The sequence below is a fragment of the Chanodichthys erythropterus genome, chromosome 4 (assembly GCF_024489055.1).
Source record: "Chanodichthys erythropterus isolate Z2021 chromosome 4, ASM2448905v1, whole genome shotgun sequence".
Lineage (NCBI taxonomy): Eukaryota > Metazoa > Chordata > Actinopteri > Cypriniformes > Xenocyprididae > Chanodichthys > Chanodichthys erythropterus.
The window spans coordinates 4,027,535-4,047,319 of record NC_090224.1 but is presented as its reverse complement, the minus strand read 5'-3'; the positions used below and the strand labels follow the sequence as shown (position 1 = coordinate 4,047,319).

Here is a 19,785-nt window from a genome sequence, read left to right as displayed (position 1 = left end):
ATTTGGCCTTTGTATTTCCTCATATTTGTACTCCTATGGAACAGGAAGTCATGGCTGCACAATTTCATGCTCCTAGTCACCCTGGTGTGCTAAAAAATTTAAATGTGAATGGGAATATACTTCAGAGATATTTTACTCAGAAGAATTTCTAGGGATGCCAATAATTGTGTGCAAACATGTATTGTAGAAAAACATTTATTTCATAATGAGCTTTTTCCCCCATTTTCAATTATTTTCCTTCAATGAAAGGTTAGAATTTTGTGAATTTTTTGAATGAAAGATCAAAAGGATAAACAATGCAGATTTTTTTTTTTTTCACAGCCACCTTTGCTCATATTTACTAAGGGTGCCAATATTTGTGGAGGGCACTGTATTTAGTCTAAACCTAATATTGTGTGTTGTTCAGGTACTGTTTTACCTAATCAAAAGTAAAAGTATCTTTTTTAATGGAAAAATAAATAATTGAAATAATTTCTTAAACATTTAAAAGAAAAAAAAAAAATGAAAAGATTCAAGTAAAAATTCCTTTTCCTTTCATTTTAGAGCTTGGCATATCAAGTAAAATATGTATTTATTATAAAAAAATTTTTTTAGAGGATTTTAAAGATTATATTAATTGAGATTCCAAGTCTTTAAATCACACTTTTAAAACTGGCTACCTCATATATCCCAGAATCCTGGTTCTTCAAAGTAAACAAACAGTTGTTGAGGTTTATTGTTTAATAATACAGCGTATTATTACAGTGTATTATTAAAATAAAGATAATCATTTTTAGTTGTTTTACCTTTTTTAACAATGTTTTGTTTTGTTTGGTTTTAAATCATTTTAAGTCACCTTGATCCCACCTTGGAGGTTTGCTGAGGCCCCCTAGTGGGCCCCGGCCCTCTCTAGCCTAGGGCACACTGAAAACAGGTTAAACTTAAACCTGTCGACTGAAGTTGTTATATTAAAGTTCACCAGCTAATTTTATACTTGTTTGACATTTAAATAGATGTTTATAGACTGAGCCTACATGCAAGTCATTCATCTTTAGCAATTTCTATAAATAAAACATTGCTTTGTGTCAAAGACTGTTGTAGTGACTGAGGGAACATCCCTTCACAAGGTAAAAATGACAATATTTGTGTCCAAATAGTTTACACTAAAATTCTTAGCAGTTGCTTTTGAAATGTAGCCATAAATTGACCTGCAAAAATATTTGTACAATGTCTAAATAAAATCTTAACGAATAAATGTATTATATAATGCCTTACAAATGTAATTGAGTTAGAGTACAAGTACTCTGTTTCAATAGTGTCCAGGTAAAGTACAAAATCCCCGCAATAATACGTAAGTACAGCACTGAAGTACACGTAGTCGAGTGTGTATTATTGAGAGGGTTATGAGTTAAAGTGCGCGTGCCAGGTTCCAGGGAAGGGTCGCTCCCAAAACGTGCTCGTCCCCGCTGAGACACGTGATGACGTCTCACCTCTAGCTTCTCAAAGATTTCCCAGTTTGCGACTGGCGGACAGTAAAGATGGCGACGGAGCTTACAGTGTGTGTGAGTACCCGGAGAAGATGACGACGATAAGATTAGTAACTTTCGAGCCGCGGCGTTGACAGTGCTCCCTTTAAAGACCCTGCGACAAAGGCTCGCGAACTTGCTGACTTTGGCGGTAGTTGAACAAACCTAACGGACACAACCGGGGCGCGGACATATCGTTGGTTTTGCTATGGAGGATATCAACTCAAACATAAACGCGGACTTGGAGGTGCGGAAGCTCCAAGACTTAGTAAAGAAACTCGAGCAGCAGAACGAGCAGCTTCGGAGCCGATCCAGTCTGCTCTCTTCCTCCTCCTCTGGCGGTTTGTCGGGGAACACCAGACCCGTGAGCGCCGGGTATGATTCCCCGGGAGCGGCGGCGGGGCTCGCCGGGTTCACTGGGGTGGGGTTCGGCGGATCAAGGGGTTTTGGTGGGATTTTGGAAAACTCCCGACTGAGCCCCAGGCGTTCATATCACGGCAGCAGTTACGGAGGGGGGTATGACAGTGACAGCGCTTCTTGTGCCGCCTCGAATACGAGTCTCGCGTCTTATTACAACGATTCGCTGGATTTTATCGAGGACGGAGAAACTTCAGTGCTGGACGAGGTGGAGATCCTCGATTTGGAGGACATGGATTGCCTGAACGAAGAGGAGGACAGCTGGTGAGTAAGCTGCCTGGAATAGGTGTTAACCCCGATCAGAGGAATAACCTCCTCACACACACATACACACACACCCTTCATGTGTTTGACAGGTGCGCGCAGACGCCACAGACAATTACGCGCATTTGGAGGAATGCGCTTGATACATTGTTGCTCCCATGTCTCTTTGCCTAAGGGCAGGAGTTAGTTTATTCAATGCATTGACTGCAATACGACTGTCATCTGTTGATTAGTGTCTTATGTCTGAGCATTTGGGAGCAACAGTTTGCTGACTGCATGATTTCAGTTAGCACCACGGCCTGTCTTGCAGTTGCTTCTGACGTGTGAGTCCTTTACATTTGCCCTTCAGCTTATTTAAGTGCTAAGTTGTGTCTTATAAATCCTCGTAATGACAGCCCTGGTGTCATGCTTCAATGATGTCATTAAAATCACACACAAATTATGCATTTGCATCTAGATGTCCTTCTGATAAGGCCTCATATATGCTCGAGCAGATCAGCTGCACAAAATGTACATAGGATTTGATTTGCATGATCTGCATTGTAGCCTATATTGTTGTATTTGTTTCATGTAACATGAATATTACTAGTGCAATCAGGTTTTTTAAAAGAAATAAGCAATACATTAATAGTGCTTTTGAGAAATATCCATACAAGAGATGTGCAATCACATGAGAAACTGACAGTTGCAGTTGACCGTTATTTCTGCTAATTATGACAATAATAATGTGATGATTTATATAGGTCTTTCAAGCAAGCACACGGAAACAGCAGTGATGTTGTGGATCAGCATGTGTGCGATCTGCCGTTCCAAACAGAACAAGTAAAAGTGGAAGAATGTAGTGTCCAAACTAGCAGTCCCTCCTGGAGTGATGAAACAAACTGTGATGACAAACAGTCCAGTCAGGCTCATATGTGTCTGTTTAAAGTCCAAAACCACTAAAACAGTTGAAATGAATAAGAGCCAGCTAAATGTAAACAATGTGCATGTAGTTGTTGTCACCTCTTGGTGTGCCTCAGTTCTGATACAACTGGAGTGTTGTTTGTACTATTTGAAAATAATGAGCACTTAAAGTGATAGTTCACCCAAAAGGAAAATAGTTTTCATGATTTTACTCATCCTCAAGCCATGCTAGGTGTATGTGACTATCTTCTTTCAGACAAACACAATCGGAGGTATATTTAAAAATATCCTGGCTATACCAAGCTTTATAATGGTAGTGAACGGGGGTAAATATAAATATAATACAGGGGGTTAATACAGGGGTTCCCAAACTTTTCAGCCCACGACCCCCAAAATAACGATGCGCGATCTCCACTATCTTCGGAGGGGGTTAAAGTTTACAAACGTTGTGCGCATAGGCCTACTATGTTTGCGGTGTGTATTTTTTTTCTTTGCCCATATTAATGGATTCCGGCAGTGCGTTCCACAAGCACACCATGCAGCGATCATTTACGCACAGTCTATTTTTGCTGTGCTGCAGCATGCTGAATTAAAACAATAGCGCACTGTTCGCATTAAAATAAACATGTATTGACACGAAAAACTAGTAATTTCACCATAGATACATATAATTTAATGTCTGTTACACAGTCAATATGGCTTTTTTGCCTCGGGTAAATCAAGGAAACGGGCACATTACTTGGCATTTAGGTGAACAAGGAGACATAAAGATAGCACTCGTCTCTTCATGAAGGTGGAAAAACAAAGTTCTTTTTGACCTGAGGGATTTCTTGTAAAAAGATTTAAAAGGAAAGAAAAGACAAGAGTCGCCTGCTTTTGTCTATTTTAAGTTTTACTTTAAAATTTTTGTGATTTTAACATAAAGCTTAGACGCCTCTCGCGGTTTAAACAAATAGGGCTGCAACAAACCGAAGCTCTTCTACTCTTATATCGAAATCCTCTGACATTTCTCTTTAAAATTTCTCATTTTAGACCTCTAATTCGTGACCGCAGTTTTGTTTTGCTCTGTCCTCTGTGCTTACGCATTTCTCATTGTGGCATGTGTCGAATGATGGGTTACTCTACCGCCGCAAATCGATGCGTTCGGCCCTCTATCGGAAGCTAGTTATTATTATACTTTAAAGGTGCCATCGAACGTTTTTTTACAAGATGTAATATAAGTCTAAGGTGACCCCTGAATGTGTCTGTGAAGTTGCAGCTCAAAATACCCCATAGATTTTTTTTAATAAATTTTTTTTAACTGCCTATTTTGAGGCATAATTAGAAATGCGCCGATTCAGGCTGCGGCCCCTTTAATTGCTCGCACTCTCCACCCCCTCCCAAGCTCTCGACTCTATCATTGCATAAACAAAGTTCACACAGCTAATATAACCCTCAAAATGGATCTTTACAAAGTGTTCATCATGCAGCATGTCTAATCGTGTAAGTATTGTATTTATTTGGATGTTTACATGATTCTGAATGAGTTTGATAGTGCTCTGTGGCTAACGGCTAATGCTACACTGTTGGAGAGATTTATAAAGAATGATTCAAAACAGGCCCCCCATTCATTACTATTATAAAGGTTGGAGGAGCAAGGATATTTTTTAAATACATCTTAGATTGTGTTCATCTAAAAGAAGATCACTTTGATCACTTAAGCTTTGATCACACATTTTGTTGAATGATTTTGAAAGCAGTCTCTTAGGCTCACCAAGGCTGCATCTGTTTGATAAAAAAAAAACAGTAAAAATAGCATATCGTGAATGTGGAATATTATTACAATTTAAAATAAAGGTAATTTATTCCTGTGATTTTTCGGCATTATGAATCCAGTCTTCAGTGTCACATGATCCTTCAGAAATCATTCTAATATGCTGATCTGCTGCTCAAGAAACATTTCTTCTTATTATTGAAAACAGGTGTACTGCTTAATATTTTTTTATAAACACTGAAACATTTTTTCTGAATTAAAAAAGTTCAAAGGAACAGCATTTATTTGAAATAGACATATATTGTTTCTTCTTATTAGTTTTTGATCATGTTTGGATTGATGTCAGTGTGTAATCCATTGTTTGTGTTTTGCTTTAATCAGTGTTTGTGAGATTCTGTGGTTTAGGTCAATTTGCACAGACTCAGAATGCGGTAATCCAGACACTCGATCCCGTTTAGTCGGATATCTTGCTGTGGCAGCAAAATGCTGGAAAATCCCTTCAACAGCTGGAGTCCAGCAGATCAGTGAGCTTAGCACCTGTTTACCACTACAAATATTTGGTAGGACAGAAAGATTACTTGTCAAACCAAACAGGTCAGGCATGATTACAGCAAGGATACATAATTGATTTAATCTTCTTAGTTACGATGATTGCAGGATGAGATCATGTTTGCTTGTTATATTGTAGATTTAATGGTGTTTAAAATCACAAATGATTTAAAACCACACTGTTAGCAAGTCTGTTGACAAGATAAGAAGATAATGAGTTTAGAATTGTGTTGAATCAATGAAGCAGCAGCCACAGCACAGCTCTCATAGTCAGATCTGTGATCTTGTGTTGTGAAGACTGTAAGTATACCAGGAGATCATCTCAGTTTCTGTTGTATCTCAAGAGAAGGGCTTGTTATGAGAAATGCTCTCTGTCTCTATGTGAGGGATTATACTAAGTGCCAGATTCTGCCACCAAGACTGCAATCCTGCATTGCCATCAGTCCTGATAAATAAATCTGACTCTGGTTCTGTGCCATAAACAAAATGGTTTGTGTCAGTTTGACAAACTCCATTAAATCAGTCATTAATTTGAGATGTGTCCAGAATGCGTAGTGCTTAAGTTTGTCTCCGAACTTTGGAATATCCGTATACTACCATTCAAAAGTTTGGGGTCTTTTTGAAAAAGTTTAGCTTTTATTCAGCAAGTAGTGATGCATTAAACTAATCAAAAGTGACAGTAAATACCTACTTCCAGCAGGATAATGCACCACCATGTCACAAAGAAAACTGTTTGAAACAAATGCTGTTTTTAGCTTTTCAACTTTTTATTCTTCCAAGAATCATGAAAAAAAATTATAATTATTCCCACAAAATATTAAGCATCAAAATTGTTTTCAACGTTGGTAATTTGTTAATAATATGAAATGTTTCTTGAGCACTAAATCAGCATATTAGAATGATATCTGAAGGATCATGTGACACTGAATCTGGAGTAACTGCTGAAAATAAATGACTTTTTAATATTAAATTAGAAATCTATGGAAGCTTATTTCCACCATTAAAATAAAAAAGCTAATTGCAAATTTTTATCTCACAATCCTGACTTTTTTTCCTCAGAATTGCGTGATAAAAAGTTAGAATTGCACAATATAAACTGACTTTTTCTTAGAATTGTGAGATATAAACTCGCAATTGTTTGTTATAATGTCCAATTGTGAGAGGAAAAAAGGAAATTCTCTGAAAAAAAATGGCAGTCTTTTCCCGTCACAATTGGACATTATAACAAGCAATTGCGAGTTTATATCATGCATTTCTGACTTTATAACTCAGAATTGCGAGATTTAAATTCACAATTGCATGCTATAAAGTCAGAATTGCAAGATAATCTTTATATCTTGCAATTCTGACTTTTCTCTTTTTTCAATTTTTTTTTTTTTTAATGGTGGAAACAATCTTTCATAGAAAAAAAGTTATTTTAAATTGTAAAACTTTATTAAAATATTACTGTTTTTACTGTACTTAAAATATATATAAATAAATGCCTGGTGTACATAAGAAAGTTTAAAAAAATCTTTCTGAACCAAAGCATTTGAACGATACTATATGTTGGCATTTGCTGTTTGATTATTAAATTTATAGCATGTATGTTACACTACTATTTTGTCCATTGTAATCGATCCCTCTGATACAGTTGGATACTGCATTCAAATAGAACCACTTACTAGCAACAAACAATACAGCAACATGGCAATCTCCAGCAATTTTCCTTACTGTCTGTAAAAAAAAAAAAAAAAATGGTACCACTTGTTACTGTCAGGTGATCCTGAGTAACAGCTGCTTCTGTATGCGATCAGAAAACAAGCGTCATGCAGTGCAGTTATATCTGTTCCCTCCTCATTCACTACTCTCTCTATTCCCTTCTCATTTCAATTTTATCTTTAACCATTGCCTTAATACCAGCACTAAATTTAATCTTTTAAAGCAGTAACATTCATGTGTTTTGGGATGCTCATTACTCAACACTAAATCAGGGGTCAGTTAGCTTGTCGGGGGGGTTTTGTTATCACCCAACCCCAGTCAGATGCATTTCATTGCGCAACAGCTTAATATAAGAAGATACAATGTCCACATCTGGATGTGAAATCATGTACACCAATCAAAAAACACTCAAATGTATTTATTCTAACTGATAATATCACCCTCTAATATGAACAAATGTTCTCTCCACTACAGCTTTCATATTGAGATGATCGGTTGTCATATGACCCGTATTTAGCAGATAGTAAACAAGCTTCTACCTGAACAGTTCTCTACCAAGCTTTCATATGGCCCTATTAATTTAGGTCTCAATGACTAAGCAAAGCTGCCTGCACAGTATTACAGAGTGCAGCTTACACCTTACCTTGAGGATTACAGAAAATTTTAATGGGTTGTTTGCCTGTAGGCAAGACTTAATTTAAAGGGAAATCATACTTTTGCTGAATAAGCCACTGTTAATCGAGGCATCTCAAAACTTCACCACTCAGCATGTTTTTTGATTAAATGTTTATGTGCCAGATATGTAATGAGAGTATGTTTATTCCATGTTACTGACCACTAGCTTGTGTTTCTGCAGGTTGTACGAGGCGAAATTGAACAGTCCTCTGCAGAAAGCCTTGAGTCCCATTGTGTGGTGCAGACAGGCTCTGGATAACCCCAGTCCTGATATGGAGTCTGCCAAACGCTCTCTTTTACACAGACTCGACCTTACCATGTCAGGTACCAGACGCAAATCATTTTCATTCATGTAATATCTTCCACTGTTGTCTTACAAGGATGTCTAGAATATCTACAGGGCTCAAAATATATATAAAAAAATAAAAATATATTAAAAAATATATATAAAATGTATAATATATTTATATATTTTAGTGTGTGAGTGTGCACACAAATGCACATTCACACACTAACAGTTTGCCATTTAAACCTTTTGCATTAAAGGAACAGTTCACGCAAAAATAACAATTATCCCACACCCTCAAGCCATCCTAGGTATATATGACTTTATTTTTTCAGTTATATTCAATAATACTCTTCCCAGCTTTGTAATGGCATTGAATAGTGCCTGAGTTTTTGAAGCTCCAAAAAGAGCATCCATCCATCATAAAAGTAATCCAAACGACTCCAGTGGGTTAATAAATGCTTTCTGAAGTAAAGCGTTGGGTTTTTGTTGAGAACAATATCCATATTTAAAATGTTATAAACTATAATCACTGGCTTCTGGCAACGGTCGTACACACGTTCATGAGAGAGTTGAGTTCCGGCGGAAGGGTGACCTCTGACCCTACGTAGGACGTATGACGTAAGTGTCGTGTAAGCTCTGGTGAGAATTGACAAATGCGGAAGAGCAGAGGATAGAGCAAAACAAAACACCAGTCACGAATTAGAAGTCTAAAACAAGAAGTTTTAAAGAAAAATGTCGGAGGATTTCGATATAAGAGAAGATGAGCTACATCATACGTCAGGTCAGAGGTCACTTTTCTGCCACAACTCGACTCTCTCATGATTGTGCATTCAGCCTTTGCCGGAAGCCTGTGATTATGGTTTATAAAGTTTTAAATATTGATATATGGATATTAAATATGGATATGGATACAAAAACCCATTGCTTCGTTTCAGAAGGCACCCACAGGTGTCATATGGATTACTTTTATGATGGATGGATGGATGCACTATTTGGTGCTTCAAAAACACTATTCAAAGCCATTACAAAGCTGGGAAGAGCCAGAATATTTTTTAATAGAACTCTGATTGTGTTTGGCTGAAAGAAGATAGTCTCACCTAGGATGGTTTGAGGGTGAGTAAATGATGGGATAATTTTTATTTTTGGGTGAACTATTCCTTTAAGTTGGTTTTTAGTTTGCATTCATATCTGAAATGTATACACATTTAAACATTTTTTTTTTTAATTATTATTGCTGGATTGAAAATGTCACACTGTTATTTGGCCATCCTTCTATTTGAACCCTGTGATTGTCTGTGTTGATTTTATTCAAACCTGTCACTTCCTCTTTTTTAATCTCAGTTCTTCCTCTCCTCTCTCTCTTTTGCCCTCTACCCATTCATTGAACTCCATTTCTGGCTCTGGTTCTCTCCCATCCCCACTTCCTTGCTGTGATCAGTCTGTCACCGTGTTTCAACTTGTGGCCTAGTAGTTTACTTGGATAAATCCTTGTACGTTCGGCCGTGTCTGTGTACTATCCGTCCATCTCTCCTCTAATTATAGGTAGAGAAGAGTTATTGCCGATTCCCCTTAGTCTTATTCATAGTCAGGAAGGCTGTTTTTAGTCGGGTATGCCCATGTGACATGTCTTAAATTGAACAGCTCTCTATAGAAGGGCACTGACTATCCATGCTTTTACTGACATGTGACTATCTGACTTTTACAACACCCACTGACATACTGTTACATCACACTTTTATGTACTCTTATATTTTACTTTTATTATATTGTTTCAATGAGGAAAGTTCTAGAGATACAGAAAATGATCTTAAGAGCCCCTTTGAGTGATTGTCTCAAAGATCATTCCTGGCTCATCTCCTACAGTTCACTCTACTGTCACCTTGAGTGACATGGGAATCGTTCCAGAGAACTCCCGGTTCATAGATCAGAGTTTTCCATTAAAAGATCCGGTCTGCAGTGGCTGTATTTGATTTAACATTTGGAACAGGGCCAGGTGTGAATCACTCTTGTCATTGTGTGAGACAAACGGGCGCATGATGTCATTGTTTTAAGTGGAATCATCATAATGCCATCATAGAGCAGACAGCAGAATATCACCCTTTTGAAAGGTTTTCTTCTCTCATTTCCAAGATAAAATCAAATCCTAACTGATTGTTCCCTTCATCTTATCAGTTTGGAGTCAATTTTTATTATTATTATTATTATTTTTTTAAAAGAAATTAATCAATAATCGGCAAAGACACATTAAATTGGTCAAAAGTGACAGTTAATACTGTTATAATGTTACAAAAAACATTTTTTAAATGCTGTTAGAACTTTCTTTTAATCAAAGAATCCTGGGGGAAAAAAAAAAAGTATTCCAGTTTGCTCAAAAAATATTAAGCAGTACGTTTTCAACATTAATAATCAGAAATGTTTATTAGAATGTATATTAGAATGATTTTTAAAATGATCATGTGACAGAGAAGACTGAAGACTGGAATTACATTTTAAAAATATATTAAAATAGAAAGGAGTTATTTTAAATTGTAATATTTCACAATATTGTTGTTTTTACTGTATTGTTGATGAATGAATGCTGCCTTGGTGAGCATAAGAGATTTCTTTTAAAAACATAAACTTTTCCAACCCTGAACTTTTGTACAGTAATATTATTTTTATTTATGATTATTTATTTTAGTAATTTAAACCTTTGTCTGCCACAATAATGTCATCTTTTTGGCAAATATTAATATACATAATTGTTATTCTTTTGATTTAGGAATATCATGTAATTCAATAAAAAAAATGCAAACAACTGACAAACCAATTTGTTTTGTCTATAAACAACTTGCAAGAGACACTTAAGATGATAAGAGAATTTTGTTACCTTTTCATTTTATGTAATTTTTCAAAACACTCGATTAAAAAGAACAACAAAACTCATTCACTGCCCCACTGTGTAAAGCTTATTGTTAGCGGGCATGCAGCCCATGCTGACTTTGTAGGGTGTGTATTGTGGTTTCCAGGTTACTTAAGGCACCAGTAATTCCCTAAAGCCATTGCCAAGAGAGTGAAGAGAGCCAGTGCAGATGTATGGGATGCATGTCAAATCTCTATCCCGTTAGGCACACCTTTCAGCTTCTTTGTCTCTCTCTCTCTTATTGCTCATTTCTTTCTTTTATGCCTCTCTTGTGCCCTCTTCAGAACTGGCTACCCCTGTGGAGTGCATCTGCATGTTTGTGAGAAAGTAAAATAGTGACGGACATGTTTGCACACATTAATGAATACCATCCAGAAGGCTGAAGAGTCTGACTCAGCACTCTTATAAGCTATATGCGCACTTTGTAAAAAGGCAGTAGATGGCTAGGCAGCTCACTAAGTTTTGAAACAGAGCTTGGATGCAGCTGCTGTAAATTTTATAACTTGTGAATAAGCAATTTGGTCATAACAAATTGGTTGGCTTTTGCATTGTAAAACTTACAGACGGCTGATCTATCATGGTATGCTTGCTGTTTGGTGAGTCTGTTTGTCAAGCCATGGTAACTCATTCCAGGGCTTTACACTTCCCTCAGAAATGCAAACAGTTCCATAAGGTTGTAGTCATAACCATGGTTACATAACTCCCTGGACACGAGGACAAAAGGAGAGGCTGAGATGTGATAAATAAGAGTACAAGTGATCTTTCCTTAGTGTTTGGACTTAATCACATGATCCATTGACAGGGAAAAACAAGTTTTTTTTTTCTTTTTTTTTTTCTTCTTATTTGAAGAAACACTATTGCCAATATTCATTCTGCTAAATCGTTTAAAACATCTGCTTCAATTTAGAGAACAGGACATATGCATACACAAGTTATTTTGATTGAAATAGGATGCTGTCGAAAACTCCTCAAAACTTAAGTGTTATCTTTTCTTTTTCAGCAAATGGATATTTTAAAGGATAAAAGGATATTTTTAACATTGCAGTCCTGTTACCAAAAGTTCTGACATATCTACTGCTTTGTTTTGCTGATTTGTGCAGTTTTTTTTTTTTTTTTTGGGCAATAAATGTTTGAATTTTTTTGGGGGGGAAAATGACAGAATGGGTTGCAATTATATTCTTTCATTATTTTCCACATAAACTAAAGAATGAACAAATGTTTGATCTTTCATACAGTACTTTGGTAATAGAGTTGAAGGATGAATTTGACAAATACAGTTTGATCAAATGCAGTCAACACTATAAATTGTCTAAAATTGAGAAAATTATTCTAATCTTGAATTTCAATTTCAGTTAGAATGTAATTTCTTTTTTATAATGGGGAAAATCATGTGGTAATAGAGCTGCTTAACTTAATTTCTACTCAACAAATTGTCAAAATGATTTTATTATATAATTTTGCTTGAAACTAGCTAAGTTTATCAAACATATCCAAGAGATCTCAAGAAAAACGTGTTTTTTCATCGTTTGTACCTCTAAATTTATGCTTTTTTGTGTTTTAAAAACAACATAAGTGTACTATATTAGTAAGTGCTGTCTATACTCTTGAACATTGTTATGCAGTGATTCAGCAAGTTCTGTACAGTCTTTAGAGCTTCCTGTGACTGGGTAGACCTGAGATTCACTTTCCCCTGAGCCAAGAACATTTATTTCTTGCTCTCTGTGTCTTTTTCTCTAGCTGCAACCTCAACTTGCCCCTGCACTCCAATCCGCTATTGCAACCTGTTTGGAGTTCACTCGCTTTCCCTGTTGATATCTTTCTTTTTGTTCTTTTCTTTTTGTTGTTGTTATTGCCATATCTTCTTTTCTTCTCTGTCTTTTCCCTTTTCCTCTACAGATCTGTCAGGTCTTATCCTGTACACTTTCAACATCATTGCATTCATTCTGTTTTTCCTCTTCCTTGTCATCTGCGGCTCTTCATACTGCTGTTGGTTTCATGAACTGTTATTTCTCATTGTATCTTAGAGTCTGTGTTTATCCTTAAACAGCCGATGTTGCTCTGAAGACCTTTCCTTTCTACAGGACTCTCTCCCACATATTCTCTTTCTCTCATCCACCCCCTACTCTGAAAAAAAATTCATAAGGCCTGACGGACAGCCTCATTTTCATGCAGACTGTCCATTGTGCTGAACATGATGTTCTTGACAGACAGCCTAAGTTTCATATAATAAGCCCTGCCGTCTTGTTAGCCTTATTTAGCCCAGATAAAAAGCACAGTTAGTGAAGCATCTTTTCAATGTCAGAATTATCTCTAGGGTTTAACTTGTCTTCTTGCAGTTTATGGATGTAGTCATCAGAGTTATGACAGATTAGTTGTCCTCATTTTCCCCCTCTTCTCTTTCTTGGCTTTTTCTCTCTTAGAGATACACAAAGCCAGTATTAGTCTACTCTGTGTGGTGTGCTGCTGGTGGAAAGAGTGTGGATGAGCCAAACCATCTGATGGACTGGAACGTAATGGCCATTGGTTTACTTCGGCCACATATATGGAGTTAATGACATCTTGAAAGATGGAAAAGGCAGAGAGTATTTCTTTTTCTGGCTGAGATGCAGCTTTCCTAGATAAATGTCTAGGGTTTTGACATTGTGTCATCTTTATTTATATAGCGCTTTATACAATACAGATTGTTTCAAAGCAGCTTTACAGTGAAAAACAGGGAAATAATGATCAATGATGCAAACAGAATGAAATTCTGCTTCTCTAAAAAAGACTGCAGTTATTATTCCACCTTAGTCCATTAGTGGCAGTTGCACAGAACTTTCAGATTGGTCATAAAGCAGCCATTACCTTCTGTTTATTCACCATTGGTAAAATTAATGAGTGCATGAATATATCCACACAAAGTAAATTACCGCCAATATGTTGAAAACAATAGCATTGTAGGTTTGGCTATGGCTAATCAATGTAAATAATAATTACTAGGGATGTCCCGATCACGTTTTTTTTTGCCCTAGAGTCCGAGTCCAAGTCATTTGATTTTGAGTATCTGCCGATACCGAGTCCCGATCCGATACTTAATAGCCTACATAAAAAAGAATAAAGAAGAGCGAAAAAACAGATCCAGGAACAGTGCTTTTCATGTTTTTCAGGTATTCAGTTTTCAAATAGTAATCAAATATAAAATATCACTGCATATTATCTTTACTGTATAAAATAAAAAAAGATTAATCATTATTGAAGTTACAAAAACTATTCAGTCAAGAGCAGTGAGTGATTTCTTTGTTTAATTTAACATTAAATACAGGCAGCAGGAATAGTTGTTTTCCCTTTAAGACATGCACGATCCAGTACATATACTGTTCCACATGCGCTGTCTTTCTCGACTAATATACGTTCACTTAAGACATAACCGACTATGTTTGCTAGGGTACTCGCTAGGACGGGCATGTTGACATAATTTTTGTATGAATGTGGCCGGCATAAATGACTGGACATTAGAGCAGACGGCACTCGCAGTTAACAGTTTACAAAGAGTGACTGTTTTGTCCACGCTTTCTGATTATCGTTGTTGTAACGTTTTGTGCATCTATCGACTGAAACATACATTATCTGAACTCTGTCTGTTTTTTTTTTTGTTTTTTTTTGCTATTTTAAACAAACCATATTAACCAATAGATGCGTCGTCATTCGAGATGGACCGCAGTGCAAGTGCGGTCCGTAAGTGGAGAACCGTATGGTTCGTTTTTTTACCGAGAACTGTTGCACCCCTAATACATATATATCCGAGTCCTGATCGGGAGGTAATGTCCGATTCCGATCGAGTCTGAAACCACATGATCGGGCCCGATTTCCGATCATGTGATCGGATCTGGACATCCCTGATAATTACATAATTATTTACATAAAGTAGTTATTTCTGACTTAATTATTTATACTGACTCATACAGAGATAATGTTTAAAGATGAACATTTAAAGGATTGGTTTAAAATGAAAATAACTCTGATTGTGTTCATCAGAAAGAAGAAACTCATATACACCCAGGATGGCTTGAGGTTGAGTAAAGCTTGGGCTAATTTTCATTTTAAAGTGAACTTATCCTTTAAGTGCAAAAATATTGGTAATCCTTGGTAAGCGTTTGTAACTTTGATTAGAATATGTCAAATCTGGTCATGTGGTCACATACAAGTCTAGCTGCAAAAGTTCCCAAAGCTGGAAAGTTTGATCTCAGAATTCTGCATACGGGTTTGATCTAAAGTGCATGTAGCTCCTGTGCTACTCTTCATTAGAAATGAATGACTTCTGGTTTGTTGTTTGTCCGAGATAGTGAAAAGATGGCTAGAGTCAGCATTCTGGTAAGGATGAGTTTAATGTGGACCAGACTTAAAGCCTGTAGTCAAAAGTCTGAAATGTGAGACTAGGTTGTTTCAGGCTAGGTTTTAAGGACACATCTATTTTTGTCTGAAAAACACTCGCATGACACACTTTGAGTCAGTTTTAGGTAATGGGTTTTAGACACTTTTGTGTGCCTATGTTGTAATGTATTAACAATCCTCCACCTCGTACGTCTAGTCTGCATGTAGTTAGTGTTGTGTCTGATCTGTTTTGTTGACTTTTGATGGTAAATGTCCTTGATTCTAATGTCCTTACATTCTGGTGTTAGTGGCTTACAGCGGTCTCAAGCATCACTGATCCGGGCTCTTTGTGTCAATCCTCATTTCTTCTAGCCCCAGCTGAATGAGGACAGACCTCGCTCTTGGCTTCATTTTTAACACATACACACACAAACGCAGAACTGTCAATAGTCAGAGGTCATCTACACCAGCCCCGATCCAAGACCAGCCGTTCTCTGCATCCATCATCACAACTGTGTGCACACGCATCCCTGTTTCAAGCATTGTGCATGTTTGCGTGTAAGCATGGCTGATGGTGTGGTGTTAATGCAGTTCAGTGCCTGATCTGTAAGGAAGTAAGTGGAGAGGGCATGTTGTTGTTTTCTTTGAATAAAGCACACACTGAGTGATGGCAGGAATGGAGAGGAAGAGAGTCATGAGGGAGAGAGAGAGAGAGAGAGAGAGGGTGGATGGATCCATGGAAAGAGGCAAGGAAAGAGTAGGTCTGGGGAAATGTGCTGTAATGACCTCTTGAGCCTCCAGCTGAACAAACATGCACACACACATTTTAATGTTTAATGTTTAAATTTTATTACACTAGATTATCAAAAGATATAATAATATATGATTTGAAACTTCAGCAGCTAAATGGTGTTACAAATAGTAACTTCAAAATACTAATACTAATAAATATATATAAAATAATATTAAAGTGGTAAATTTAATCTTCATGCCTTTGGTTCAAAACTCTGATTTGATGATTTGACAATGGAAGTCTGTGTGGCATATCTTAATACAAATATGTATATATGTATATGTGTATATATATGTGATTTTTATTTAGGATTATGATGAAGAATATTCATGAAAGTCTCTATATGGCATTTCTTCACATATTCGTATATTGAAGGTAAACAATTTATATAAGGTGACATAATTTATTATCAAATATGTTTTACTTAAAGGGGTGATTTAGTGTTTTGTTTTTTTTTTGTTTTTTTCTAGGCATGATTGTGTTTTTGGGGCACATGTCTTAATGTTTCGTTTTTTTAAAAAAAACGTATTTTTCCATATATTTTACCTTTATTCTACACCTCTGTTTCCATTGTCATTCGAACGGCTCGTTTGACTTCCTGCTTCTATGAAGCCACTCCCTGTGAAATACGCAATGTGCTCAGATTGGTTAGCGGGCCCAGTGTATCCAGAGCCATCGTGATTCGCTGAAGCGTCTGGAAACGCCACACCCCTCACCATTTTATTTGTTACCGGTTCCGTGGGCTTCGGGGGAAATGTAAATAATGGCAATTATATTGCTGTATCAAATTGAGCCCGAATCAGACCCAGATGAACTGCAATCCCGGCTTTTAAAGGATGTTTATGAATGGTATTTCATTTAGTATTTGTGTAAAAGTGTTTAGATAAGCTGTAACTGCTGTTTGTTAGCTTTCAATATACAGTTTTATCCTGATTAAAGCTTTACTGTAGCCGAATACATGACTGAGTAGTAGCATTTTTGTAAAGGTAACATTTAATTTATAGCATGAACAACTGTTTGTCTATGAACATAGAAGTTTGTTGGAGAAGTATGCACTATAATACAGCTAACTGGCTAACGAAGCAAAAACGCGTTGGTCTTTGTATATGTCCTTGATGCAACCAAAAAATAGCAGCAGAACTATATGTTTAAAAGACATGTACAAACAATAAAACGTACTTACAGTTTGGGGGCGATAAACGACAGGTTCTGCTTTTAAAGTGGGAACTGCTTCTTTCAGTAATAGCATTTGTGCAAATCCAGCATTGAACTCGTGTAGATTCTGGAAGCTGTCTTCAGTGCCGCATCCAGTGTAGAAAATATCACAGATTATAATGGTTTCTATTATCTTTTGACGCGTCGCGCCGCTCATGTCCGGTGTACACAAGTCTTCCGCTTCCATTATGCCGTCTCGCATGGCCTCACCCACTTTGTTGCGTGTTCCCGGGGGCGTGTTTTGCAGGGTTTATGATGTCACCAACCTGGGAAGAAGCTAGTTGTAGTCCAAACCAGTCATTTTTGTAGGCATTAAACTGCCATAACATTTGCATTGAACTTTCAGCGCTGTAACTTTGCAGATACTGTTTATGCTCAAGCAGCAACATTACACACTAACTAAAGTTAAAAAAGTGAAATCGTATTGAACCACCCCTTTAAGTCCAGATTATATAAAAAAAAAATGAAATGAAATGATTTTTTGCTGATCATTTTCCGGTCTTGCCTGTTTAAGGGTTAACTTAAAATATTTAATATGAATTATTATTTTTTTTTTAGTTTCATATTTTTCCAGGCCAAACACACACACCTAGGATCCAGTGATGAGCAATCATGTGAGAGTATATCCACAGGGAGAACAGCTGAAGTGGCTTCTATTTATGCTCTGCTTTTAAGAGACACAGTATAGTCTCTTTCTTGGCAGATATTTAGACTTCAGATTCTCTAGCCATCGGTGTTGTTAAAACTTTAACAGCAATACATTCTGACTGCTGCAGCTGAACTAGAGTTTGACCTTATGACTGAATCACAGACCGTAGATTCATGGTGCTGCTTTGCTCTACAATGCCATCATTGAGTCTGTGTGTTTGTGAGATGGAGAGAGAACTGACTGGATGTTAATGGTGTTGTCATCCACTAAATTACTGAGTAAGGCTCTTGTGTGTGTTCATATGCATCATTGTACTCTTAGACTGTGAATAGACTGCATTGTATGCAATCAACTGCACTCCACCAGGATGCAGAATGACACTCTGTATTAGACTTGGCCATGCCGTATGCTTAAATTGACTCATAATACACTGTAAACCATATTGTGTATGTCTGCGTAAACATGCATGCATTAAAACGGCATCTGTGTAAGTGTACTTGAGGGGGAGGGATATGACCTTTTGTTGTTTTTCTGTTTTGGAGAATGTCATATAAGTGACCTATTTAATTTTCCTAACAATAACAGCTGGTGTTGTCTGAAATGTTACTTTTTAATGAATGGTGTTTGTTACAACAAACAACACAAGAAAGCGAATGTAAAATGCTTTCTCTTCATGTTCAACAGGAAGTTCTTTAGTGCCCTTACTATGTTTTGGTTTCTCTTGCAGCGAACAAGCGGAGGAGTCTGTATAACAGTTCTTACAGTCCTCAAGTGGGCTACGGAAGCCCGTACGGCACAAATACGGCAAACAGTCCCTACAGCAGTGGCTTCAACTCCCCGTCCTCAACCCCATCTAGAGTGCCTATCGTCAAGCAGCTCGTTCTGCCTGGCAGTGCAGGTAAACACGCTTTCCATTTCAGAAGCGACAAATTATTTTAAAATGTGTGTATTTTATTTATTTATTTTTTTTCTTTATTTTTTATTTTATTGTACCTTCTTGACATGGACTGCAAGACAAAATGGAATTAAAAAGCAGATGAAAATGAAAAATTACCATTTTAACATGCTATGTACTAAGTGGTTACAGTTTAGCATATTACTGTTACATATTGTGTATTTTCACATACTACTTAGAAATGGTTCATTAGTCTCAGAAACTATACTACAGTCATTATATGTCACTCATGGATGACTAACAAGTGTGAGATGGGTGAAACAAGTTCAATTTATTCATTTGCAGTTGTGTTATTAAATGGTATTTTAATGTTAACATTTTACTTTAGTGCGATACTAATCATTACTTTTGTATGTATTTTTTACTTCACCATTAAAGCACTTTTCTCATTGTCGTATGGCTGAGAGCTCTTAAAATGTAGTGAATGATGGAATATTTTGTTAACATAACCACTGATGTGCAGTATACAGTAAGTAGTACACTACTATTTTATTCCTAACAGTCAATATCTCTTAAGCAGAAAACACACAACAGCTATCCAGTGTTTTTATAGATCTTCTTATGAATAACCACATAGAAACTCCCATTTTTTTATTTTATTTTGCCATTTATGAATGTAAATATTGTGTGTGTGTGTGTGTGTGTGTAGGTCATCAGCGTGGATCGAGTGACAGAAACGCACAGGCAGTGAGCCCCCAGTCCTCAGTGGACAGTGAGTTAAGCACATCAGAGATGGACGAAGACTCTGTCGGTTCATCAACCACGTATAAACTCAATGACGTCACAGACGTGCAGATACTCGCCCGCATGCAGGAGGAGAGTGAGTGGTAGTTTTTTTTCTAACAAGTGCCATTTTGTGTTGCAC

At 36.8% G+C, this 19,785-nt stretch overlaps 1 protein-coding gene across 4 annotated transcripts in view; it reads left to right on the top strand.

Moving 5' to 3' along the window:
- The first annotated feature begins 1,478 nt into the window (after positions 1–1,478).
- slain2 (SLAIN motif family, member 2) overlaps positions 1,479–19,785 on the top strand; it is a 32,331-nt gene continuing 14,024 nt past the window's right edge. For 3 of the 4 annotated variants that reach the window (XM_067383725.1, XM_067383724.1, XM_067383723.1), the window contains exons 1-4: positions 1,479–2,186; positions 7,949–8,091; positions 18,693–18,863; positions 19,570–19,740. In XM_067383725.1, the coding sequence (XP_067239826.1) occupies positions 1,714–2,186; positions 7,949–8,091; positions 18,693–18,863; positions 19,570–19,740 (958 nt within the window). In that variant the 5' untranslated portion in view covers positions 1,479–1,713. The remainder of the gene's footprint in view (positions 2,187–7,948; positions 8,092–18,692; positions 18,864–19,569; positions 19,741–19,785) is intronic. The other variant, XM_067383726.1, reaches the window with a different exon arrangement.